At 37.7% G+C, this 26,663-nt stretch overlaps 2 protein-coding genes across 5 annotated transcripts; both read right to left on the bottom strand.

Moving 5' to 3' along the window:
- Positions 1-16: 16 nt before the first annotated feature.
- LOC137395142 (uncharacterized) lies at positions 17-22,736 on the bottom strand. Of its 4 annotated transcripts, none has more exons than XM_068081963.1 (8): positions 22,677-22,736; positions 7,393-7,581; positions 6,512-6,653; positions 5,582-5,715; positions 4,740-4,917; positions 4,287-4,444; positions 2,504-2,714; positions 17-298 (listed from the first exon to the last, which is right to left on the bottom strand). In XM_068081963.1, exons 2-8 carry the CDS (start codon positions 7,563-7,565, stop codon positions 20-22), a joined length of 1,275 nt encoding a protein of 424 aa, XP_067938064.1. In that variant the 5' UTR covers positions 7,566-7,581; positions 22,677-22,736; the 3' UTR covers positions 17-19. The 4 variants fall into 4 exon arrangements, 2 of the variants coding, with proteins under 2 accessions (XP_067938064.1, XP_067938063.1); XM_068081962.1 differs by having other exon boundaries at positions 22,587-22,726; XR_010978448.1 differs by lacking the exon at positions 17-298 and adding an exon at positions 3,875-4,068 and having other exon boundaries at positions 2,611-2,714; positions 22,587-22,726.
- Positions 9,878-10,411, bottom strand: LOC137393871 (protein FAM200C-like). Its single transcript, XM_068080582.1, has one exon. It carries the CDS (start codon positions 10,409-10,411, stop codon positions 9,878-9,880), a length of 534 nt encoding a protein of 177 aa, XP_067936683.1.
- Positions 22,737-26,663: the final 3,927 nt, after the last annotated feature.

The following is a 26,663-nucleotide window of genomic DNA, read 5'->3' as shown; positions in this document are numbered from 1 at the left end:
GAAAGTTGCTAGATAAAATTTAGCTTTGCTGCTTTGTTGCTGTATCTAATGTTATGATTTCTTGGTCTTCACTTAACCGATATACAGCATTCTTGTATCCGCATAGATCACTTCTCCTATGCTGTGAAACACGCACGTACAGCTTTTCCATGCTAGTAGGTAATGTTTGCATTCCACTAGCGATTGCTAGCTGATTATTATATGTCCATTGTTCTGTCTTCATGTGGTGAAATGACTTGAGCTGACCACATTCCTTTACAGTCCTGTCTCGTCGCTCTTGGTAACTCCTCTCCATATTCTGTGTGATAAGTAACAGAGTGAGAATTACCATCAGTTTTATATTTGAAATAAATAATGGTCCTGAACATGACTTTCACAAATATAAAATTTAGAGAGAAGACAATTTCAACAGCAACACAGTTGTATAAGTGAATAATATCTTCTAGGACAGGGGTCAGTAACCTGCAGCTCCGGAGCCGCATGCGGCTCTTTCATCCCCTCACTGCGGCTCCCTCTGACTAGATTTTTTTCCTTTTTATCATATGCCAAGTAATTCATGAAAATATAGAAGTCTTATCACTAGATTTTGTAATATAATTTAAAAAAATGTAATTATGGTGATAAATCAAACATTGTCGTTTGTTATGCGTCATTATTTGTTCTATTATTATTAGTTCCCTATCACATGATCGTCACGCAGCTTTAACTTTAACATAAAAGTACAGAAAAACATACTACCGGATTTGCACGGAGGGGCAGATCGCTACGAGATACCTTTTGATATTATGTCAACAACACTACTGACATACCACACTAATGCACGTAGTACACCTTATAACAATTTATGCGCCAATAAAACCGCCAAAGGCATTTTATTGTTCTTTGCAAAAGTGTAATTTTGATTTCTCAGCAGTTAAATCATTATACATGCCACACCTTTGCGTTTTATGGTGTGAACATGGTATAAAAGCATTAAAAGCTAAACAAAAAAGTTACATGTAGTATTTTTTTAATTAAAAATATCAAAGGGGGTTTTGTGGCTCCCACTGCGTTTTTTTTTCGGAAACAGGTCCAAATGGCTCTTTTAGTGGAAAAGGTTGCCGACCCCTGTTCTAGGACCTTGGCTATGTAAAGCAATTACACTCAAACCTTGACCTGCAAGTTGTACAACATACAATGTAAATTATGAGCAACTATTTGTCGTGGCACACAAAGTAATATTTAGAAGGATTACAATTTGTAAATGAAAGTAAAAACGCTGATTTAGATGTCAAAATAACAAAACATAAAAATCGTGTTAATTTAGATTATATCTAGTTGTAGTTAACAGTATGATAGTGTTTAGTTTTATCACTGAACCTTCATATCACAGAGTAGTCTTCCAATCACGAGTTTCTACTGTAAATTAACAGTAAAAGACCTTTTATTCACTATTTCTTTACTAATTTAGCTTTTTAAATCGGTTTATTTAATACATTCATTTTGATGTTTTGTAACTGATTGAAGTATTTATTTTTCGACTATTGAACAAATTAAACAAAATACAACATAATCATATAAGACTATTTGTTTTAACTATAGCAAATATCAAAATGGATTAACTACGCATGTCAAGGTTATACTGTACGTAGTTCACTGTTTTTATGAGATGGCAAGTTTTATTTATAATAATGTATGCCATAATTATTTTATGGCATACAGAGGTGAATGAACAGTGTAATGGTAGCGCGCGAGTGGTATGGTAGAGTTACACACCAAACTCGGAGTGTAATGACCCTTATCTTTAGATCTTATCGGAAATATCTTATTTTATCAAAACAGCCTACTTTACTAAATCCTCCTAGTCTAAAACAACATTTATTTATGTATTCTGATATTTATTATCACAAATCCTTATCGTTGCTTATTTAAATTGGAGCGCCTATCAGGAAATCACATAAAATTTTATAGAAGCAATCCTTTGCTCAATAAATTGTTGTCATCTATATTTTTATGATCTATTGTTGTAGGTTTACCTTATTTGTTTAATGTCAGTTTAATGACAGCACATGCATCATATTATTTTTATTTTATTAAAATAGCTATGCACTTAACAATATGTTGTCCATCATTATTGCTATGTTCATAGCTATTTTATTAAAATAGCTATGAACATAGCAATATGTTGTCATTTTTTATTTTAACTGTTCAATTGTCTGTCAACAATTAAACAGATGTCATTACACACCGAACTCACAGTTCCTGTGTGAGATGATTCTTTTTCTAACGTTGTTAGCGGGGCTTCGGACAGACAAACACGGCTCTTATTATAGTAAAGATTTTTTTAGCAACCATTCATTGAAATCTTCCATGCTTGTCTTATTGGCAACATTTTATACCACGAGATTCAGGCAATGATTTCACAGTAAGCAGATGAGAATTTCATTGTACAGGAAAAAGCCTTGTTTAGTTCACACAAAGCTGGTAGGTACTAGCAGTAGTTGCAAGTAGTATCTCCACTCACTTCTTGGGTTTCTTGCGCGATCTGCCCGGTAATACAACCAACAATGTAATCTGCTTGACAGGCAAATTGAGGGAAGGGAACAATGTTCTTGTTGAGACCGATGTAGTAAAGACTAGGATGGTTAATATCTCTCAGCAGTTGATATATATGGGATACATGTTCGTCTTCAATAACTGGTCTGCATTTTGCTGACAGAAATGGAAAAGAGTACCTGAAGTGAAATAAACAGTGAAGTAAAATATTAGTAATTCTACTCAAAATAAAATGGATTAAACACCCAAGTCCCATTCTTCACTATACAAATTGTCATCGCTAGGATTCTGTTCTGGAATAACATTGTTTTAATTTAATGGTTTTTTTCGTAGTGTCTGCCTACAAGCTCACACTTCGGTAATCCATTTGACACAGCCACTATCATCCATCCATCGTTTTTTTGTACATGATCACGCTTCCTGAAAGAACTCTGTCTTGCGGTAGTGTTTTTCTATTAACTACGTACATATTATCAGAGACAATAGTTTCGTTTTATTGGCAAGACGGGCCAATATGACGATGAAGTGTTGCATTTTGTGTCTTGTGGTTTTCACTAGAACAGTCTTCTCTCGTTCTTTTGTTAATTATTGTATTGCCGATGGCGCCAAAAAACGTGGGCGTTTTTCTGATTGAGTTTTTGAATGCTAATGTATTTCCTCAGCTATGCATCTGCCGCTACTGATGCCAGCTGAACTACTACAATCAAACAATTTGAGCCAGAGAAGGGGACCGTCTTATATAGCAGGTACATGTCAAAACTAAGATTTTTAAACAAAAACTTAGACCTCGACTTGTACGCCGAATCGACTTATACACCAGAATTTACGGTAATAAGGGTAAATGTTGTACAGAGAATTTCTTTATCTCACCTGCTAAAGTTGACGCTAATATGCTACAAGCAAGTGTAAATTGTAACAGAAGATTACTGCAAATTACCGGTAAACCTTTATTTGAAAGCCAACTCTATTTGAACACCACTATAGAAAAGTTGAAAAATAGAGCACCACCCTTTATTTGAAGGCCACCTATATTTGAAGGCCACCTATATGTGAAGGCCACTTATATTTGAGCAACACTTTGACATTCATCACGCTAATTAATTAGTAAACAAAGGTCCCTAACTAGGCATACTGTACTGAAGGACCAGTGCGATTTCGATGGACTGAGTTTTGTGGGCCAACATTAAATACTTTGATCACACATAAAACATGTGAATAAACACCTCTGGATCATGCGCATTACTAGAATGAGCCTACATTGGCCTTGGCATTCAATTAGAATGCTCCCACCGCATAGTGGTGTTTTAAACTTCTCAGAGCAGTACGAGAGTGTACCTACAAACTTTGGCAGGCATGTTGAGCAGGCACGAATCTGAAGATGCTAATCGTCAAGTCATTCAAAAGATGTGGGCCGACCAACACTCTAGATGGTGAAGGTTAACAAGATTTGTGGCTTCAGGTCAGACCGCCCGATTGAGACTGGACCGGAATGTCTTCTGCTGCGAGGGCCACCCATTGATTAAAGTTGTCATTCTTCAGACAAACAGGGTCACATTGGACAGTTGTGCAAACCCTGGACGTTGTCCGGACAATTGAAAATCTAAAGAAATGAAGTCCGACAAAGCGGGGTTCTACGGTATGTACCAAAGCCGATACCAAAGCTTTAAAAAAGAATGTTATACCTACTTATGTCAACTAGGAAAGTTAAGCATTTTGAAAAGCAAACTCAGAAAGAAAAGTTTATAGAATACCTATAGCCTGTGGCCAAGATTATTATATCAGCTTGCACAACTCTCCCATCTTTCAAACAAATGTCATCTCTTGAGATGCTATCAATACCAGCTACCTCCAGCACTAGTCGGTGTGTTGATGTGAACTTACTGCCCATCTTATTATGGCTGAGGTAGACCTGTATAATTCAGTTGAGTCAGTATGCAGCAGTTTACTTGCTCGTCTCATTCAACTTCAACACATGCACTTTACAAACACTTTTTGTTTAATCAAGGGTATATCAGGTAAAATGTAAGATATAACAGATACAATACACTACAATATCCTGTATTCAGCTATGAGATCTGCAATAATAAACGATTGATTTTTTAGAATTAGCATTGCATGTTGCATTTAGAATATACATTCATACACCTATCATTAAAAATACAGTATTTGAGGACTACAATATTAAAATTTTAGGAGTTGTGCACCTTTGAGACATGAGGAAGCAAATCTGTAGTTATGTCCACGCCCGATGGGCCTGCTCCAAGCACCAAGACTACCTTACCCTTATACTTGAAAGGGGAGCGATAGTAGTGTGAGTGCATGATCTCTCCGGTAAATGAAGTCCTTCCCTTGATGTCGGGCACTAAGGGCTCTGTGTAATGCCTACAGAGAGACCTTCTAGAAATGATATAGCATTGAACATAATTCACTATTTGAGATAGTTCACACATCGCAATGGTGTCTAGAACAATGCACTCAGAAAAGAGCCAAACTTGAGTTGCAAATTAAAGGTTTAGTGTGAGCTTATTTATTGGTGTCAGGGCTTCTTAGATTTGATAAATTAGGATGCTATGTATGGTCTTTTTAAGAGCCCAAAGATTTTCCATAGAACAGTGGAATACATGCAATACAGATAGAATTGCTACATGTACATGATGCTGTGCAAAGCTCACTCAAAATAACTCCCATGACAATATCTTGTAACACATGATATCACTGGCAGCACTTTAGCAGCAGTATTGTCTCTCTACCATACTTTCTTTTTCAACACAAAGAAAAATGCTTCCTTCCACAATACAAATTTACTATAAGAATATTTTAGATCTGTCTCCACGCTACAATATCAGATGGCCCAATTGAATGCGAAAAGGGAAAACTAGAGACAATTTGGATTGAATCAAGGAATATATAATGAATGTACAGAATAGAAATAGGAATAGACAGGGGGAACTGCAAGGAGAGTAGATACTAACAGATGAGTGAATGGAAGAACAAACAGAGGAACAGACAGATGAAAAAGGACCACCAAAGAGAAGGTAGAGCGCACCCATTGCAAACGATGACTGAGTCATATTTTTCGGTGCTCTGAACACCGGTCTCACAGTCCTCCTCCGTTACATTCCATTGAGTTACGCCGTCTGCTCCCAGGACTGGATCGACTTCCAAAACAGTGTGTCTGAACTTCAACATGAGGTTAACAGGTGCATTCACTTCAATAGGTATCAGCAGATGTGCAAGCAAGTCAGGTTATCCATCTTTTCTCTCAGACTCAGAGAGAAAAAAATACCTTGTGTTATGTTTGAATCATATCAATCTGTTATAATAGATAAGTTTCATTCACAAAGTAAAAAAAAGCAAAAACACCTGACATCAAATGTGGCTTGTCCCGATACCGGCAACAACCAACACAAATCAGGAATGGGAATGGCTAAGAGCTTGAGGGGAGTACTCAAACTCCCAGGTCTCCGGTAGGAGACCGGTCGTACAATATATACAATGTATATATACAATATATACATTGTATATATACAATGTATATATATACAATATATACAATCTATATATACAATATATACAATATGCAATGTGTATATATACGGTGTATATAATAACATATATATAAATTTACTTACTTTACAGTTGTTGCAACTTGTGAGCTCAAATATGCGCATTCAGGCATTTATTTATATTTCACCTCCACCAGTGTGTCAAACAAGGTTACATTCTGTATTTAAGTTTGTATTGGAAACACCAGAACTTATCATTGACAGAAAAATAGTGCGCAAAGGAGTAATCTATTTGTTGCCTCTCAGGAAACCAAGCTTATGGATGCAACCAATGAGAATAGTCATATATTATCATGTCATAATATCGGTATGACACGAAACTCAGGCTTTAGCAAGACAGGCAAGCATAAATGAAACCTAGTCATGTTTTACCCAAGCTATTTTCATACATGTTAGATTGTGACAACTACCTTGATGTACTTGTGAAGCTGGTAGTGCTGAGCAAAGCTCTCCAGGTAATCCAGCACATCTTTATGGCCGACAAATGATTCATAGATCTTATCTGAGAATGGAAATCCTGGGAAAGCCATCACTTCCTTTGGTAAATTAGTTCTGTGAAAAAACTAAAACCATTAGATTCCATTGATTTGCAGAATGTGAGAAACATAAAAAAGGGTGTATAATTGTGCGAAAATAAGTCAGGTACACATGTTCTTAAGGCAGCAAAAAACACAGGGAAAAGCAATAGTTGAAGCCGCAAAATAGGAGGCTGTACTATACATGTATACGTATATTACTGTGTAAAGGTTACAGCCAAAGATGATTGGTGTGACCAATTAAAATGTCTTGGTGTGACCAATTAAAAATCTATAATCTATATGATCATTTGCTTACGGTATTTATTATGGACAATAATTATGCATAAGGACTAACTTTGAGATGAGTTCAGGGTGAAACCCTGAGTCAGCAAACACTCAATTTAAGAAACTAAAACTTTAGTAACTTTTTTCTAAAAGCAACAACGCACACATTTTCTTCAATGCACAAAGCTTATTAACAGAATAAGAAATTCTTGTGATTGGTTTGAAGCCTCCTTCAAATTCAACACTACTTTAAAACGGTACTCAAGGTGAGCTGATGAGATTTGTATTAAAATAAAAATTCTATAGTTTATTACAACCTGATGCTACTTAAAACGATGATACTGATGATACCTGATGATACTTGAAACAGGACATTTAATTCAAAGTGTTTGATAGTTGACTGTTACAATGTGAGCAGCTGATGCATGAGTAGACAACTCAAGCCAACTTCAAGTAACAGTTATTTACAAACTTAAGAAGAACCACACCTCAACTGATTGTACATGCTGGTAGGCTTGTAGGGGTCATCTAGAATCCAAGTGCCACCAACTCTGTCACTTCTTTCATAAGCTACGCAATGTAACTTGTTGCTATTTGAGACTAGTGAACGAAGTGCTGCCAGACCAGCGGCACCGGCTCCAATTACTACCACTCTCTTCATGGTCTCTGGGTAGGATCTGTAACAGCGCCAGTTACCATCGATTGTTTGGTTATTTTTCATTGAAGCTAATAATTGATTAAATTTTACATAAAATAGCAAACTGTCAAAAAACCTTTCTCAGCTATAGAAGCACTCAACATTGCAATGTTCATCCAGCAATCAAGTTAATTCAAACATTTACCCATACCTATATTTCTTGCTGATCAATGATGTACATTCTAAAGGCCTTCTACCTATTATACAGCACTGAATTTTACATACAAGTAATAAATGTTACAGGAAAAGATGTAAGAACTCCCGATGGTTAGTTCTGTTTTTATAACAGAAAGCTTTTATAACATAAAAGCTTTCTGTTATAAAAATTATAGAATATTATGTTATCAAATCAACACTTACCAGCTAAAAGCTACATAAATGGTAAGCTTTAAGAACTTGTACGAAATACTTTTTTTGTTAAAAATAGAGTGATCACAATAAAAATAGTTTTGATATTGATATTTCCTATCAAATAACTTATTTTCGATAATTAATGCTACCCAGTTAATATTTTTCTGCCACAACTGTTTAAATCAGTCAATTTATAGCCCAAAAGTCTCAAAAAAGAGACAGTTCTTTTAAATGCTGTCACATTAATCTACACAAAATATACAATAAATCAGTCCTTTTTCAACTTAAAAATGAATTTAATACCCAACCAAAGATGACTAAATCTTGTTTTAATGCATCACTACTAGAATGATCACAATGAGCAACTGCCATGGTGATTGCCAAGTATCCTGTTAGCAAAAAAAGACACTTTATCTACAGCTCTGGCCATGGCTTTGAAGTGATCCTTAAAAATCCAATCTTTCTACTTATGACAGTAACTAACAATAGCAACCCATAAGTAAAGTGCAACTGCGCCTTAAAAGTCTCATCGAATAGTGATGGCAGATGAAGCACAATGAAGTAAATGGCAATAAGAAATACCATCACATGTATTTAAACATATAATGTACATGAAAATAGATTGTGCGTAATACATACATGTAAAACACTACAATATCAGACAACAAAATATAAACTGAAAAAAAATTACACAATTATTAGTTATAATAAATTGTTTGATGAATTTGTTGTTATCAGAGAGATTAATGCGATGGATGACAGATTATAAATTAAGGCTAAACTGGTATATGACTACAAAAACAAACATGCTGTCATCCAATTACTTTGAGAGAGATATGGGAGAATTGTTTATAGACAGCTGTCGTAGAAGTAATTTGACGATGTAAAACGTTTACAATAAACATATCGAATGACATTCATCTCTAAAAATTGAGCAATAAAGCTAAACCTATAAAAGGGATATGACATCTCGCTGATCATTCCTCACTAAAAGGGCTTATTCTAGAATGCTCTACACCAGTGGATCTTAACCTTTTTTGCCCCATCTCCCCTTTTCCAAACCTAAAGACAGAAATTCTCCCCCTCCCAACTCCTTCAAATAACGCATTGCAACTAGATAGTGAACTTTATTTACATATATAACTTATATACATATATATATATATATATATACAGATAATAGTTGAGACTTCACTGATATAGTGCTCAAAGTTGTCCACCGAGCCTGTATAAATATAAAGATGGAAAAATTTTTAGCAACAGTTTATGACTAAAAGTTTCATACTGCATGCAGTAATCATCAGATGCTATTGTGAAGTGCTTGTGTCTAACTAATGAATGCAGAACTGGAAATGAAACTCTTACATTCCCAGTAGCCAGTCTTTCCACCCAGAGTTTGAGCTTGTCCTTGAATGCATTGATACTATCAGTTACATTCAACACATTTCTGTCTCTACCTTGCACCTTTATGTTCACTTCATTGATTGAACCAAATATGTCAACCAGGTAAGCAAGACAATGATGAAAGCCTTCCACCTGCATTGAAGCCAGTAGTTTGGGTTTGTTAAGAGTTTTCAAGAACTCATTGACCTCTGCTCATAGATTGAAGAAACGCAGAAGCATGTTACCCTTTGATAACCAACGAACTTCGGTGTGGAACAATAGTGATGAGTGCACAGCATCCATATCTTCGCATAACTTGTGGAAGAGACGTGTTTGCAAGGCAGACCCTTTGATAAAGTTTACTACTTTAATCACTGAAGAAAGGTATTCCTGCAATCCTCTGGGAAGAGTTTTTGCTGCTAGTGCTTGTCTGTGAATGAAGCAATGGGTACTCACCACTAAAGGATTCTTTTCTTTTACCAACTGTGCAAATCTAGCACGACAGCCAAGCATGGCTGGAGCACCATCAGTGCAAACTCTAATTAGTTTCCCCAGTCCAGATGTTCTTTGCTGAAGAAGTCGGAAACCAGGTTCATAACATCAGCAGCTGTGGTGGTCTCTGTTAGAGAACTGCAGAACAGAAATTTTTCCTCAATTGTCTCTCTGTGTATATAGTGTGCAAACACCATCAGCTGTGAAATGCTAGCAACATCAGCGGACTCATCAAGTTGAATGGCGAACATGGGAGATGACTTGATCTTTTCAATTACTTGCCTCTTTATGTCCGCAGACATATCATCGATCCTCGATTTCACTGTGCTGTCTGAGAGGGATAAATCAGCTATCTTTTGAGCGGCTGTGTCTCCGAGCATAATCTTAGTACACTCCAGCAGAAAAGGTTCAACTAATGTTTCACCAATGGTGTGTGGCTTCTTATCTCTGGCGATACGGTAAGACAGAGCATAGGATGCCTCGGTAATGGCCTGTGCCTGGATATAAAAGCTGCCAGAGGAATCCAGTTTTGCCCGCTTGAGTTCTCTCTCCTTAGCTTCAAAAAACGGCTTTGATGTATCCATGTGTTCTGCATGTTTATTTCTTAAGTGTTGCTTAAGTTAATGTGGTTTCATGGAGTCGTTAGCGAGCACTTTCATGCACAAAACACATTGTGGTGCTTCGATGCCGCTTTTAATCATACAAGTGAATCCATAGTTAAGGTAAGAATCATCATATGTTCATCTTTTTGTCTTTGACATTTCTAACACCTACAATATGGGATATGCAATCAAAATATTTGAATACGTTCAATATCTACATGAGCAAAACATCATACATATGTTAGGCTACCGAGCAAATTGTCAAACTGTTATACGTTTATGCAAACCAAATCGGTAACTGAACAATTAATATTGCAGGTATGTATATGCATGTAGTGTAGCAATCCTTACCTTTTCCAGTTTTAGATCTTGGCTTTGTTGAAACTACTGAAATTCATTCACTCCTCGCTGCCCTTTATATAAGAAAAATTGGTGCCACGGAAATCCCCTTTGGTAAACTGCCAAATTCCCCCCCTAAAATCCCAAAATTCCCCCCTGGGGGGAATTCCCCCTGGTTAACAACCACTGCTCTACACAAACTAGTGTACGCAAGCGACATAGCCTTTCTGGGTGCCCCATACAAAAGCTACTTCAATCCCCAAAAAGGTTCTCCTGAGCTTGTGTCACACATTACTATCCTAAATTTTTGTTTTGTTATGTTGGCTTCATCATAACAAAACAGTGCTAGCAAACATATTTACTTGTAATATTTGGTCTCATAATACGTTTTGAACAATTTAGTAAGCTGAGTGCTTTATGAGTGCTTGCTGAGCGCACAATAAGGATATACCATAGGGTTAACAACATCTTGCCCTGCTAGATCTTTCTGAACAAAAACCTATGAAGATAGATATTTGAGATGATGTAAACTGGTGTTAATTCTCCTCTAGTTGTAGATTTTGTTATCATAGTCATCTTAAAGCCGCTGTTCATTTATTTCATCAAAGGCAAATGATAAATTCTGATGACAATCCTCATCTCACAGAATTTTTATAAGTGACAGCCGGCGTTTCTTCAGTGGAGATTCTAGTCTCCGCAGACGTCAACTCATTTAGAGCAGCACTTTTACCTTCTTTAATTTCTTTTCTTGCTGATACACCTGAAAGGTCTCTTCTGTGTATTCTCTATTGCTTCAATGGCAGTCCTATAGGATTGGATCCTAGACTATGTCAGCGTATTTTAGGATTGAAAGATATAGACTGGAAAAGCAAAAGATTTGCAATAGACTGCAAAAGCTGTCCTTTTGCAGAGGCATCGTAGAGAGTGTGTTGTATGGATCAAAGTACAGTCGACTCTCAAAAGATCAAAGTACAGTGGATTTTGTTGGTCTGAACATTGGATGAGACAGACAAATTTAGGCATAGCAGTTGTAATCAAAGTGCAGTTATGTTTAAACAAATAATAATTGGTTTATGAGTTTTAGTAAGATTTAGAAAAACTTAGATGTAGAAATTTTGATAGCCTATTTCTTAAACGTAAGAAAAATATCTATTGGAGTTGTTTGTATAAATCAGTTGCAAGCGTGAACTAGGTTTTTTAATAATAGCGTTTCTGTGTTATTCGGCTTTCACATTGTTAAAATAAAGTCATAATTTTATAGGATTTATAAAGATGTAAAAAAACCGCATAATAAGTTTATGCAGTATAGTGCACAGTATATAGCGCAATGTATATAAGGCTTATTATATGATTTTTGCTGTATATAATAGATATATATATATATATATAGGCTTAACGGTTAAATTTGACAATTGCCGCGCTTGCTTTTTCTTGTTTTTAGCAAACTCTTTTCAAACTTCAGGTCACTGCACTGAACTGACCTGAATGACTCCCAGATACTTGATTGGGTTTGCCCATCCCATTGTAACACCACCTAACAAGTAGCTTGGCCAAAAAATCTGATTGCCAAAAGAGATGACCTGACACCTTTTGTCTTTTAGAAGGGATGTTTCAAATCACTGATAGCTAATGAATAGTATCAAGTTTTTTTGAAAACTGAGGCACCACTGGCATTGCTTACAATTTGATAAGAGAATGTATCATCAGAATTTAGACTCGCATTACAATTATAATGGCTGGCATATCATTTGTGTAAACCATGAACCGTATAAGACCTAACACCAAACCTTGCGATACTCCAGATGTTAACGAAAGCTCACTAGACGGCTCATTACTAATGACCTTTTGGTGTCCTGTTGCTAAAAAAATCTTAAAAGCAATATATGAGGTCACCCCAGGTATCAACTAGAGTTTACCCATCAAAAAACATCTAAGACTTTGTTAAAAACTTCAAAAATCTAATTTTGGTGCATGAGTTACGGCTTTACCGCTGGAGCTTTAGTCAGATTAGAATAATTATGTAGTAGAAAGTTGTCTCGCATAACCTTATTCTGAAAACCTGTTTGCGATACAGGTATGAGTTTAGTTTCTAATTCTGATGCTTTCAGGGTTTACTTAATGTAATTTTTGATACCTTCGTCAATGGCGGCTCAACGTGATGCAGTGGTGTTTTTTTCAAATTTTCGACCGCTTTTTTATGCATATCACAAAATCATCAGACTTCATATTTGTCCAATCTCTCTATAGCACTGAGGTGTAGTAAAATTATGTAAAATCTTACTACACCTATTTCACTATTAGCAAAGTGACAACTCCTTATTAGATGTTGGTGGCACTGAGGAGAGCCGAGGATGGCAGCACAGGCTAAAACTATACTAGCATATCAATTATGATGTGATTCAATGGCTAAAAAAAAACTAAGGCACTTGCTGGAATAAATACCAGCTAGAATACGCCCGCTAACAGAATTATAAGGTACCTGCTACCCTGGTTTTACAAGCAGAAATCCTCTGAAAAGAAAGAAGGACTATTCGTTGGTTCCTTGTTTTGTTATTAATTTTTTTCCCATCCTAAATGTATTACAAAAATGTAGCCAAATTTTTATATTGTATATTTACTGGTAAATAATGTTTGTTCTTTTAAAAAATAACTCTCATTTCGACCAAGAAGTTTCAACTACTCGTAATCACCAATCATATATTGAGTTTGTTTCGGCTCAGTTATATAAACAGTTGTTTTTGCGTTTGAGAGTGGGTATCTTAGTATGGTGAGACAAGCTATAATAAATATAGTCAATTATAACACATCTTCTCAAGTAATTTGAACAGCTTGGATCAAAGGGTTGCGCTGGTATATATACAGTCTGCTATCGGTATAGTGGTATAGTGGTATCAGCTGTGTTACATAGAGTTTGTACTCTCGTCTCTTGCTTGATTTGCACTGGTTTATACAGCTGTGATCGGCTGTCATATAGAATGTATTGTCGGCTGTTGCTGGCGTCATGCTGGTATAGCCTGGTTTCCATATGACAGCGCAATGATCGTGCACGGCCCAGTGATCGTACGCAATGCATTTCTTGGGCTGCGATGCAGTGTTTCCATATCGCGTGTAGGCGCCATGCTTGCATTAGACAGGGTGGGTAATTTCCTTACTTTTTCGTAGGAGAGACCGATTTCTTCGAAAAAACAGTCCTCCATTGCGATATTGCGCTGTCATATGAAAACTGGGCTTACTCTTTCGTACGGGAGACCGATTTCTTTGGAAAACAGCCCTCGGTTTGAATTGTGGGATAGGTTGAAAAGGTCGAGCGATGTATTGTGTGATACATCATTGCGCGCACTCGTCGCAAGGATCCATTCTGCTGGATCCTTGCGATCAGCGTACGCATATCGGGCGATCATCGGGCGTTGACGTTTCCATATCACAGCCGGTCTACACACGACGTCGTGCGCCTTGTTGCGCGCCTTGCGCTGTCATATGGAAACCAGGCTTAAATACACAGTTTTCTATCGGCTGTGATACATAGAGTCTGTACTCTGGGCCTTTGCTTGATTTGCACTGGTTCATACATAATCTGTTATCGGCTGTGATATAGAGGGTCAGTATCATTGGCTGTTGCTGGCGTTGCGCTGGTATATACCCAGTCTGCTATTATCGAATTATCGACTCTTGCTTGATTTGCGCTGGTTTATACAGAGTGTCATTGGCTGTGATATAAAGTCTGTATAAATGACTTTTACACTGGTAATGTCTAAGTGTGTGGTTAATTACCGAAGGTCTCTTGGCTACTATAACCGAATGTCAATTACTCCTTGGCCTGGTATGGGGGTTGCCCTAATTTTACTTCCGAGTTCAGCTGTTTCTAGATCTAAACACCCTAGTCTCATCTTATCAAATTGCTGTTGCGGGTCTTATTTTCACCACTTAATGTAATTGTATATTTTTTTCCTGAAGTGGCTCCACATGTTTGTACTCCACCTTCAGCGTTTTCATAATTTTGATATCTTCTATTTTTCTTGTTGGGAATCTTCTTTTTCTTTGAGACTCTAGAGTGACCAGCCGCATGTTGTATTACACAGATGGAGAGGATGGCTTGGATTATAACGAGAGCGATATAAGATCGTTTTTCTTTAATTTTGTATTTAACCGAAAACGCCTGGTCATCCCCAGACATGAATATAATGTGCTCGTTAAATGCAAGAGTTGTCTACTCTTAATGAAAACATAAACATGAGAGGATAACTCGCACTTGTACTAATATCATTACAACATTCCTTCACAAGCTCAAAAGCTGGCATATCTATATAATGATCTACTAAGATAAATCGGCACATAAAACCTGTGACAACCACATAAGCTATCGTAAATTTGTATGGGTAAATGCAACGCAAGTAAACAACAAGAATATTTGTCAAGATAAGGTACGTAATAATATGCAATAGATATTGTCTAGAGTTCATAGTTTGTTGCTCAGCGATATGATGTAGCAGCATGTCGCAGTATGGTAGTTACCATAGTTCATATTTTGTTGCTCAGCGATATGATGTAGCAGCATGTCGCAGTATGGTAGTTACCATACTCTTAAGCTTATGCCTCATATTTATCTGGCTGTTGCCTGAGCCGCATACTCATCCTCGGGGTTGCCGTCATAGCTGATCTGACATTAACTCTGCGTCTTTCCGCATTTACATTAGAGTCATTAACTGAGATTACTGCTGACCTGTTCCGTACCAAGTGCTGACCATTATCTCCCTTTATGATAACCTTTCGATCGCCATCTTGGTTAGCTCTGAGTACTGTGCCCTCCTGGCTACTATCTCTCACCATAACACGATCTCCACCACACACTGCTGGAAGATCTTTTACCTTAGGATTGATATCGTGGTTCATCTTCATTCTCTCTTTGTAAAGCTCATTCTTGGCTTTAAACTTCTCATGATCGGGTAGCTTTGGCATTAGACTATCAGGATGTACTGACAAAGTTGTCTTCAGCATCCGTCCCATAAGCAATTCAGCAGGAGAGTATACTCCTAACTGTGGTGATGCTCTGTAGGCAAGGAGAGCTATGTATGGATCTTTCTCCTTGCTGAGCAAGGATTTTACTGTTGCAACTGCTCTCTCAGCTGCACCATTGCCGCGAGCATACTTCGGGCTACTTGTGACATGGGTGAATCCATATGCTTTTGCAAATATCTGAAAGTCCTCAGATGAATACTGCGGTCCGTTGTCAGACACTAAACAATCTGGAATACCGTGCCGGGAAAACATACTTTTCATGTGGGATATGACATTCTTTGATGTAGTATCTCTACCTAGTAAAGCTATCTCAGGGTATCTTGAATAATAATCTGTCACTATCAGGTAGTTGTTTCTCTCTAGTTGAAACAAGTCAGTGCCTAACATTTGCCAAGGGCGATCAGGGGTAGCGGAAGGTCTCAGGGGTTCGTATGTTATATTCAATTCTCTCTTACACACTTCACAATTAGCTATCTGTACCTCTATTGCCTTTGCCATAGACGGCCACCACAAACTGTTTCTAGACCTTGCTTGGCATTTAGTAATGCCTAAATGTCCCTTGTGTATATCTTCAAGAACCTGACTTCTCTGGGATAGGGGAACCACCAATCTCATGCCTAGCATCAGCAGTCCCTTGTTCATAGTAAGTAGTCCTCGCCTTTCAAAGTACGGCCTCAGGATTGTGTCCATGGATGAAAGGTAAACTGGCCAACCCTGTTCAACATAATGAATAACCTGTCTCAAAGTTTCATCTTCCCTTTGTTCCATTTTGAATTTCTCCAATCTGTCGCAGCTTCCATTCCAATGCACACTCTCTCGTACGTAGCTCTCAATCACTTCTACTCGTACTATATCACTCTGTTCTGGTTCCCTAGTGTTATATCGTGATAGTGCATCCGCTGCCTTGTTGTCAGTTCCACTCACATATTTGATATCATAGTAGAATCTCTGTAGTCGCAATTTGAAGCCTTGAATTCTGGGAGGCAGCTTATCTAGAAACTGATTACCGAACAAGGGAATGAGGGCTTTGTGATCTGTTTCAATCGTTACATCTTTCATTCCTAAGACATAATGAGAAAATTTCTCCATTGCCCAGCACACTCCTAGCGCCTCCTTTTCTATTGCTACATAACGTTGCTCAGTTTCACTAAGGGATCTACTAGCAGCCGCCACTAGCTTACGAGTGCCGTCACCTTGAAGTTGACTCAGAGTAGCTCCTAGTCCTTGATTGCTGGCGTCTGTGGTCACAAATGTGGGCTTTTCTGTACTGTATGGAGCAAGGATGCTTGGTTTGCTGAACAGCTCTTTGACTTCTTGAAATGCACTCTCCTGCGCATAACCCCAGTGCCATTCAATACCTGTCTTCAGCAAAGCCCTCAGAGGGGCACTCTTCTCAGCCAGCTTCTCTGAGAAGCGTGCATATTGATTTGCAAGACCAAGGAAACTTCTTACAACTGTCACGGAAGTGGGTGTGGGAAAGTCTTGTATTCCTTGTATTCGCGGTCCAGCGCTTATACTCTCCTTGGAGATGATATACCCAAGAAACTCCACACTTTTTTGACCAAACTTACATTTTGACTTGTTCATTGTCATACCCGCCGTCTTGATTGCGGCCAGGACCAGCTCCAAACTTTTGTCATGTTTCTCTTCCGTTTCTCCAAATACACACACATCGTCCATATGAACTATCACTCCTTCAATCCCATTCAGCATTCTATTCATTTCTGCTGAAAATATTTCCGGGGCACTACAAAGGCCTTGGGGAAGTCTTTCATACATGTATCTTCCCTTATGAGTCAAAAAAGTAGTCAACTTTTTTGACTCTTGACTGAGTGGTATCTGAAAAAATCCACTGTTAGCATCAATTTTTGAAAACTTTACACCGTTTCCCAGACTAGCAAGACTGCTCTCTACAGTGGCCATTGGATGAATTTCCCTCATCACATATTTGTTGAGTTGGGTGAAGTCTGTACAAATTCTAACTTTGTCTTGGCCATTTTTTGGTACAACGACCATTGGTGCAACCCAGGGTGTTGCTTCAGTAATTGGCGTGATGACTCCATCCTTCACCATCTCATCTAATGCTTGCTCTGCTTGTTTCTTTAGCGGGAATGCTATTGGTCTAGGGACGTGTATGGCAAAAGGTATGGCATCCTCCTTTAGTGTGATGGAATGTTCACTCTTCACTTTTCCTAGACCCTTGAACAGCTGCTGGTCCACATTCACATCACTCACTTCACATCTGTCAACATCCACTGATATTAACTGTAGTGTTTCACAGGCTTTTCTGCTCAGCAATGGTGTCTGTTGATTCTCAACTACATATATATCTTCTTTTGTGGCAAATTTACCAGCTTGGATGCGGCATCTTATAACCCCTAAGCAATTTAACTGTGTTTTACCTGCCCCGTATAATCTTTTAGTTGAAGGCTCCAATCTCCCTTTGAAGTGATTTGGTCCACAAACACTTAGTGCAGCCCCAGTGTCCAATTTAAAGCTGGCTGTTTGCCCCTTCTTCAAGCTTGTGTCTACTTTGACTGTAGAATGCCATGCTCCTGTGTTGATGGATTCCACTAGGTTTATTTCCCCTAAATAAACCTCCTCCTGAACCTCAGTTTCATCTTCTTTTAGAGCATTTATTTCTGCTCTTCCTCTGCACTGTCTGGCAAAGTGGTTAAATTTATCACAATTTCTGCATTTTTGACCCATAGCGGGGCACCTTACTTGCTTGCTATGATTCCTTCCACATCTGCCACAAAAGCCTCCACCAACTGTTTTTATTGCTGGTTTGGTTTTCCAGCTTTTCCTTTCACTCCTTACTACCTCAATATCTCCATCCTTGATTTCCTGCTTTTCTTGCTGTGGGGTGGCAGTCAAATTTTTGAACTTGACTGCCATTTCTTGCACTCGAATTGCCTTGACAACGTACTCTAAAGTGAGCTTCTCATCAGGCTCTCTCATTAGCTTATCACGAAGCTTCACATCATCCATTCCAAAGAGTAGTTTATCTCTGATGAGTAAATCCCTCTGTGTTTCAAACTGACACCCTTCAGCTAGCCTCTTCAGCCTCATAAGATATACATCACATGACTCACCTGACTGAGTGCAGCCGTGGAATTGAAATCTATTCACTATAGTTCCGGACCTTGGGTTGCAATAATCTTGAAATTTCTTTAACACGTCATTTAACTTCCTCCCCTCTGTTCCTTCTTCTATCTCATGAATCAGACCATTTTCATCAGGGTCAGTTGTAAATTCCAGCTGTGAATATACTTCCCTTACATCTTCACCTCCTACATGTCTGAACAAGGCAAGCTTCCTTTTTTCTGCAGCCTTGCTTGTTGCCACCAAATCTATGGCCAGCAAATAATCTTCAAATGATCTGGACCATTTTCTCCACTCTCCAGAGAGATCATCAGCCCTCAGATCTAAGCCGTGTGGAGGCGAAACACCTTGCATGACACCCAGGAACAAGTTTAGACCGCTGCCACCATGTTGTATTACACAGATGGAGAGGATGGCTTGGATTATAACGAGAGCGATATAAGATCGTTTTTCTTTAATTTTGTATTTAACCGAAAACGCCTGGTCATCCCCAGACATGAATATAATGTGCTCGTTAAATGCAAGAGTTGTCTACTCTTAATGAAAACATAAACATGAGAGGATAACTCGCACTTGTACTAATATCATTACAACACCGCACACGTTTAACATTTTCATAAACTTCGATATCAATGCGTATGTTTTATTTGTCGATGATATGTAGTATTATTATTATTTATGTACCATGCAACTAGAGAGCATAGTTTAACGGTTTGCCTGTGCACTGGCAACAAGTTTAGCTATGCTGTTTTGATCGTCATGCGAACAAATGTAACTACATCCCTTGCGAGCATCAGGCCTCGTCCTAGGCAGTTGTCTAAAATTATCACTCAGGACTCAGTGGTAAGATGAACCTAGTTTGGTGGTCTAGTTGTTCTCAGTTCTGTGGTTTGTTGGCAAAATTTTCTCTCGCTGAAAAATTAGTTGCGCTAGTCTGGTGATTTCACCAATGATTCAATATTTAATAAATATATTTTATCAACTTACTAACAACCACATTCATTATTTTTTACAGTATTATTATAATCATAATATAGATCTGATGGACATTGAATGATAGGTCTAGCGCTAGCGGTGATGCCACCTTTTTTCAGATTGGTAGTGTCTGCAATAGTAAGTAGTTTATTATTTATTGAGGTAATTATTGTGCTATATTAAATACAAGATGAATGATGGAGTCTAAATGTAGTGAATGAATGGGAGAGAGAATTGTCTTTAATTATTTTCGCTCTATCTTAAGCTTTTCATTTTTTGGTGCCTCTCAAACTATCTCCAACTAGCTATTATCTAAACGATTGATTGTTGTAATTATTATCTATTTATTTGTTATTCACAACACCCATTTGTCATTTGATACTAGTGGTGGTTTACAGATAAACAATAATTATTATAATATAATAACTGTTAAAATTTTCTGTTATGAACAAATACTTGAAAAATTGATCAATAAATAATTTTTTATAAACACCGATACAATGATAAAAAAAATAATTAAGTGAGGTAAGCATATAAATGTATACTAGTTGAATGTTCGATGTTGCACGGGTATTAATGCAAGTAATGTAGTTGCCTGCCACTTGCCATTACCCTAGCACATTACTTATGGCTAAATTTAATAAGCTAGTATTGCTAAACTTACTAAAAAGAGCCGTGAGAGCAAACATAATTAAAATAACGTTGCGTCATAATGCAGAGCGATATGCGTATTTTCACTCACATAGCGACATATATTGCCAAACAAATCCATCAATATCGTGTAGTTCAATGGTTTAGCATATCGTCTGGGAGGTTCCGAGATCAAACATTCTACGATACAAATTTTTTATTCTACGATTTTGAAAGCTAAAGCTGGACTGGTAGATATCCAAACAGATGGAAAACTTTGAGATTTTTATATATAAATGAATGTATAAACAAATTCAACTTAGTTCAGAGTGAAAATCCTTTGACAGTGTGTAGGATGGTGGACATGCAGGAATGTAATAAAAATTGCAGTCCTAATGTAGCAATGTCTGCATTGACAATAATTTGACACACTATTTCAATTTGCTGCATGCAGTTTGAGTATGACGCTTTTAATTTTCTCTTTCCACTAATAGCTTTCATTAACTTGTATTTGCTTTTCGAAGTCAAGAAATGGGTGCCACATTCTGCTCAGCCAGCGGCACTTGTTGTCATCAAAGAGCCAGAGTAGCACAGGGCCCGCACAGGGTAGGCCTCTTCAACAATCTGAAGAGGAGAGGCATTGCTTCTACAGTGTGCGATATTGGCTTAAAAGGTGAACCATTTCAATATCACGAGTTGTCTTCTACACTTAAAGGTAGCTTCGCCTGTATTATACTATTTTAGTTGTTTGGATATGTCAAATGGCAGAAATGACTGCTTTAGTGTTGTTGATTTTGTCAAGTACAGGCATATAGAAAACTAGTCAAGTAAATGTATGTATAAATATTATTGCTTAAATGTTCCAGGAATTAATGCCTCCAACCAAAATTGGTTGTACCATAAAGATTAATGAAACAAACTTGATACATTTGAAATTGATTTAGTGGTTGCTGCTTTTGCTGCCGTAATTGTAAGCTATATGTAGTGATGTTTTGACTATTCTTATGTGATATCACTCGAGTGTTGGTGATGATGCACATCTGGTAGCTAGTTTCGATAAATGAGAAATGTCATGCTTTGGTGCTTTTCAATATGCATTTTGGACAAACTGTATAAACAATTTGATTGTCATCACAGGTCCCGGTATAGAGTGTTGGACTAAAAACAAGAGGCATGCCCAAGTTAACTGAAATAAAGGAGATTCTATGGACTCCGCCTGCAACCAGTGCTCTGGTGGAGCACGTATTTAGCCATGGGGGCATTACCATGCACCCCATAGATCGAGGATGACCCCAGCAACTTTAGCAAAACTTATATTTTGTAAATGTAACCACTAAGAGTATTGAGAAATTGTCCTATGATATATGATGAAATAAAACTGCAACAATCAATTTTTATTTTATTTCTAAACTTGTTTTGCATAGGAGTAATCTAACAACATTTGTGTAAGTAAGCCAGATTTATTCAGAGCAAAGGCTGAACAGGCTAGCTAGTGGACAGGTGGCGAATTGATAAAGAATTGGTTTTGTCTAAAAAACTGAATTGAGTCAATTCATTGGGAGTTATGACAGCTAAAGAATTGAGAACGAAACTGTAGTGTTTTGCTTATCGAATTGAAATGAATCGATTCTTACATGATCTACGATGCAAAAAAATTGAATTACTAATTTTTAATGAGAACTGGATTAAATCGAGTCATTTTTAAAGCCTTAAACCATCTCTGTTATCCAATATTAATCGCAGTATGTTTAACATAATAGTTTTGCAGTTTCTATCCAAACAGACCTGCCAACCCAAGAATGGGGCAATGCGTAAGATTTGGTTTTGGGGCAATTGATGTATCAATGATAGTATATATAAAATTGTGGAAATTGGGGCAAAAATCTCACGCATTTTCATTTTTTCTTTGAGGTGATTGCGTGAGTCTCACGCCCAATGCGTGAGAGTTGGCAGGTATGTATCCAAAATCTCTAATTCTGCTGTGGCTGACACGTCTTCAAATAAAAGGCTATGGTTACCTAAGAGGTTCCTTCCTTTAAACGAATAACGTTAGCAAATGTAGTAAAATAAGCGATTAAATGAGAATAAATACCTGAACGCACACAGATAAATGTACAAGAATCAAAACATTTCCTTCTGCATTAGTTTTAATGGAACGTTGTGTTTTCAATAGCGTACCTACACTAATACGTTCGTCTGGAGGCATGTACGACTGAGAGTTATGCTGCTGCATCAAATCGGAACTTTCCGTATCTGCAGCTGATCTTACTGAATGACAAAAGCATACCTAAACTACCTTATCATAATAACGGAATATTTAAAGATCAGGGGCTATTTATATAACGACTCGTGTTTTGTCGTGTTTGTGCAACCACGCCTTCTTGCGGCACTCTGGTCCGCACTGTTGTTTACACTGTTCCACCTCTGTTAGTAGTTGAGTGAACCGACCCGAAGAAATTACCCCTCGTGCTCCATTAGTGAATTTTACAAAGAAAGTAGCAGCATACTCGACAACAATGGATACACTTGTGCTTCTTCAAGTCACAGAAACTGCTTATCTTATATGAGCATTCTATACAGTATAAGCAGTTAGGCACCATGAATGCCATCATCAAGTTTGAAAGGGCGAGCAGAATTTATGAGTAATAGGCGGATGAATAAAAAATACTGTTAACATGAGCAGGCATTTATTGTAGCAAAACCTTATTGAAGAATGTACGTGCTGTTTTCTTCTTTCCTTGTCATGTATAATTTAACCAGTGATAACCAAAATGCTTGCTTGACCTATGTTTATTCTCAACACGTTAATGTTGTTTGTTAGTTCTTTTTGATGTAATATAAAAAGCTTGTATTTTAGACTGTTGGGCCGTTTGCTCTGGCTCTGGGTTGAGTTTGATTTTTGTCAGCAATACAACAAAGATATTGTTGCGCACCACCAAGCCGCCACCATTCTTCACCATGGCGATACACACCCACAGCAGAATGCTGTCACGAATCTCACGACAGTCCCTGCTGCCAACCTGTAGGCAAACCAAATCAGCAGCCTTGCTGCTACACGATGAACTCTCAAGTCCAATCTCCACAGCTGCACATTGCTTGTAATGCAATATACACGATCAGCTCACTTGCTTTCCCACTAAGGCTTCTGCCAATCATATGATTCATGCCAGTTTATATAGCGGAACGCGTTAAATAGTCCCAATCAAAATTACATTTGTAATTCACAAAATTTACTATTTACTGAATCAGCAGTAGACTATTTAGTGCCAAATACTATTTAAATATTTTTGTTATCTCCTGACAAACTGGCATAGAACAGTTTCTCAGAGCTGTAGCTACACTTCCTGTGGCTAATTAGTAGATTTAGTTGTAACTTTGGGTAGCATACATGTGATATAAGGCAGAAAACTATTTAGGAGTTCACATTCCTCTATCTAATTTGTTTTGTGAGGCATTGTTACTTAGACTATCATCCCACCTTATGAGTTGATGATTGCGAGGAAAAATCGACTGGGCCAGTTTTCAGTCCATTTGATCAGGTCAGTCTTCATCTAATTCAGCCAAACAAATGTCTGGTCCAGTTAGCCCACTCAGTGTTTAGACCAAACGTATTGACCCGGTGCATTGTTTTGATTACATCAGGGCTTCTGATAAGCTGTGCTCGATGTCATTGGACGTCACAGGCTCTCTTGTTTTTTGCATACATACCCTTCTGTGTTCATATCTCGGGGTGCATACGCTAGTAAGTACACGTGAATATAATAAGAGGAAAAAGCAATATTGTCAGTTGTCTATTGGTCGGCGAAGGAAATGCTGAAGTTATATAAATTAGTCCTTTTTATATGTATGGGAAGAACTCAGGTTGTTTCTATCAACTTTAAAAAAAGCAGCAGTATTGTCAAGATACTATAGGATAATCTGTTGCAGTAAAGCACTCATAGCTATTAGTAGCACCATTCATAACTATTTAGTTTAAATATTCAAATTGTATTAAAATGGTAAATCTCACCAAGTTATCACAAAATTTTTAAACTTTGGCTTGGAATTTGTCATGAAGTTTTGCTCACGTTCAGCAGCTAACCTTCTTTGGGATTAACATTGCTGCACCAACCGTTAAAAACTGCTTCCAAAGGTTTATTAATGAGCAGTATTGATCAGCAGCAAAATATGCAGAACCTCTGAACATTTGTGTTAAATTGTTAGCGTATGCAGTGCAACCTAATCTAACCTTGGAAAGGTGGATCTAAGCAGTCAGAAGAAAAGAGTGTCGTTGAAGATCGTACTAGGTCACTTAGGGATGAACTTCTCCAAATAAACTCAGAAGATCTGTCAAACATGGAAAGCCAATATGTGTGGGTTTCTACATAAAAAATCTTTGAACTCCCTCAACCTTGATGGACACCAGATATGATGAGGATGATGAAGAGATAAAATCATTCTTCAAGCCAAGACTGGCTAGTAGCTAATGAACAGACTCAGATGAGTTGAGGCAGTTTTATGACTGTGTCAATGGGATCAAATCTCAAGCTGATAAGCTGCACCCTGTTACACAGTAGTCATCAGAGATCCAGACACCAGCACTTCTACACACAGAGGTTTTTCTCATGGCTGCTTGATCCGCAGGATGATGGCACGTGCACACTGTAGATGAGGTGCCTCATGGATGCCTAAGGACTTTACCTTGGTGAGCAAGGAGTGTCAACAGGCTACGGAGTTATGCAGAGAGCGACTTGAAGAGGCCCTGCATATGAAACCGGATTTCCATTCTACCTTCTTTGCTACCTTAACCTTAATACCTTTTCCTAGTCCAACGACATTTATTTATGTATTTTTAATTCATTATAACAAACTCTTATCCTTACACCTGATCAAAAATATCTATCTTATCGGAACAGCCTATCAAAAATTCAGATCAAATATTATGAAAGCAACTCTGTTCAATGAATTGTTATCATCTATATTTTTGTGCTTTACTGTTGTAGGTTTACCTTAATTGTTTAATGCCAATTTAATGACAGCACATGCATCATATTGTTTTTATTTTATTAAAATAGCTATGAACATAGCAATATGTTGTCCACATAGATATATAAACCTAGATTGGCCAATAATAGCTATTCCTATCTGTTGCCTTGTCAGACTTAAATAGCATGACATAACGTCATTGTATTGTACCTCACGCTTGACTGCACTGCTGGTAACAATGGAGCTTATGAGGAGAATTTGACAAAATCACATTTATTTTACATAAAAACCTTCTTGGATACATAATCCAGTAAACTAAAGCAATTCTGTGATAATGTCTGATAACCACATTAGATTAAAACTATAAAAGCTATGAATTGTTGCGATCAGGGCTTTATTTGCCACCCTCTCCTATCCCTATTCTCCCCTTTCCCCTTCTCCAAAGAAGAAGTGAGAAGGGGAAAAGAGAGAAGGGGGAAAGGAAGCGGGGGGCAAATAGCCCATCCACTCAAAGAGCCAGACCCTGGCTAGGTAAATAGACTAATATCATGCTGAACTTAACATGACTAAATATGATGAGTATGCAAGTATGTCTTAAGTCAAAAATGAGACAGAATGATTATTTTACAGCTGGCTAGGTCACCAAAGCTGAAACGTAATGATTGTATCACTAGCATCGTAGATGTTACCAACTATGATGTAAACCAAGCAACGAATTCCCTAATCACAGTTAAGAATCGTGGTGGCTTGACTTTGTCTTCGCCTGTGGTGATTGAGGTTTGCAACGACAGTGAGAAAGCGACGAGAGTGTTGCTTAGTAGTACTGGATTGGTGAAAAACTTTCCCAGGCTAGCACTAAGTGCTACCATGGAGAAGTTGCTGAGGTTCAACATCATGCTATTGTTTAAAGGCTGACTTGCAATAAAATTCACATTACAGTTATTTGGTATCAAAAGATTCACCATGTCTTACTCTGTTGTGTTGTAGGTGCCAAGTATGTGAAAATGTGATTACAAGCATTTAAAAGCTCAAAAATGAAAAGCCGCCGTAGATTGGAATCTCTTTATTTCGATGACGTAGACATTACAGTTTGGTTATCGTCTTGTCACGCGATGTTCTCACGTGAATTGAAAAGCCATTGGATTCGCTTTCCCAAAGGGCTCAAATGGGACGTAGTTGTTACAGGATGGTTTCTGTTTACACT

Source organism: Watersipora subatra, chromosome 4 (genome assembly GCF_963576615.1).
Source record: "Watersipora subatra chromosome 4, tzWatSuba1.1, whole genome shotgun sequence".
Classification (NCBI taxonomy): Eukaryota; Metazoa; Bryozoa; class Gymnolaemata; order Cheilostomatida; family Watersiporidae; genus Watersipora; species Watersipora subatra.
The sequence above is the reverse complement of the archived record's forward strand: the minus strand, read 5'-3'. Positions and strand labels throughout refer to the sequence as shown.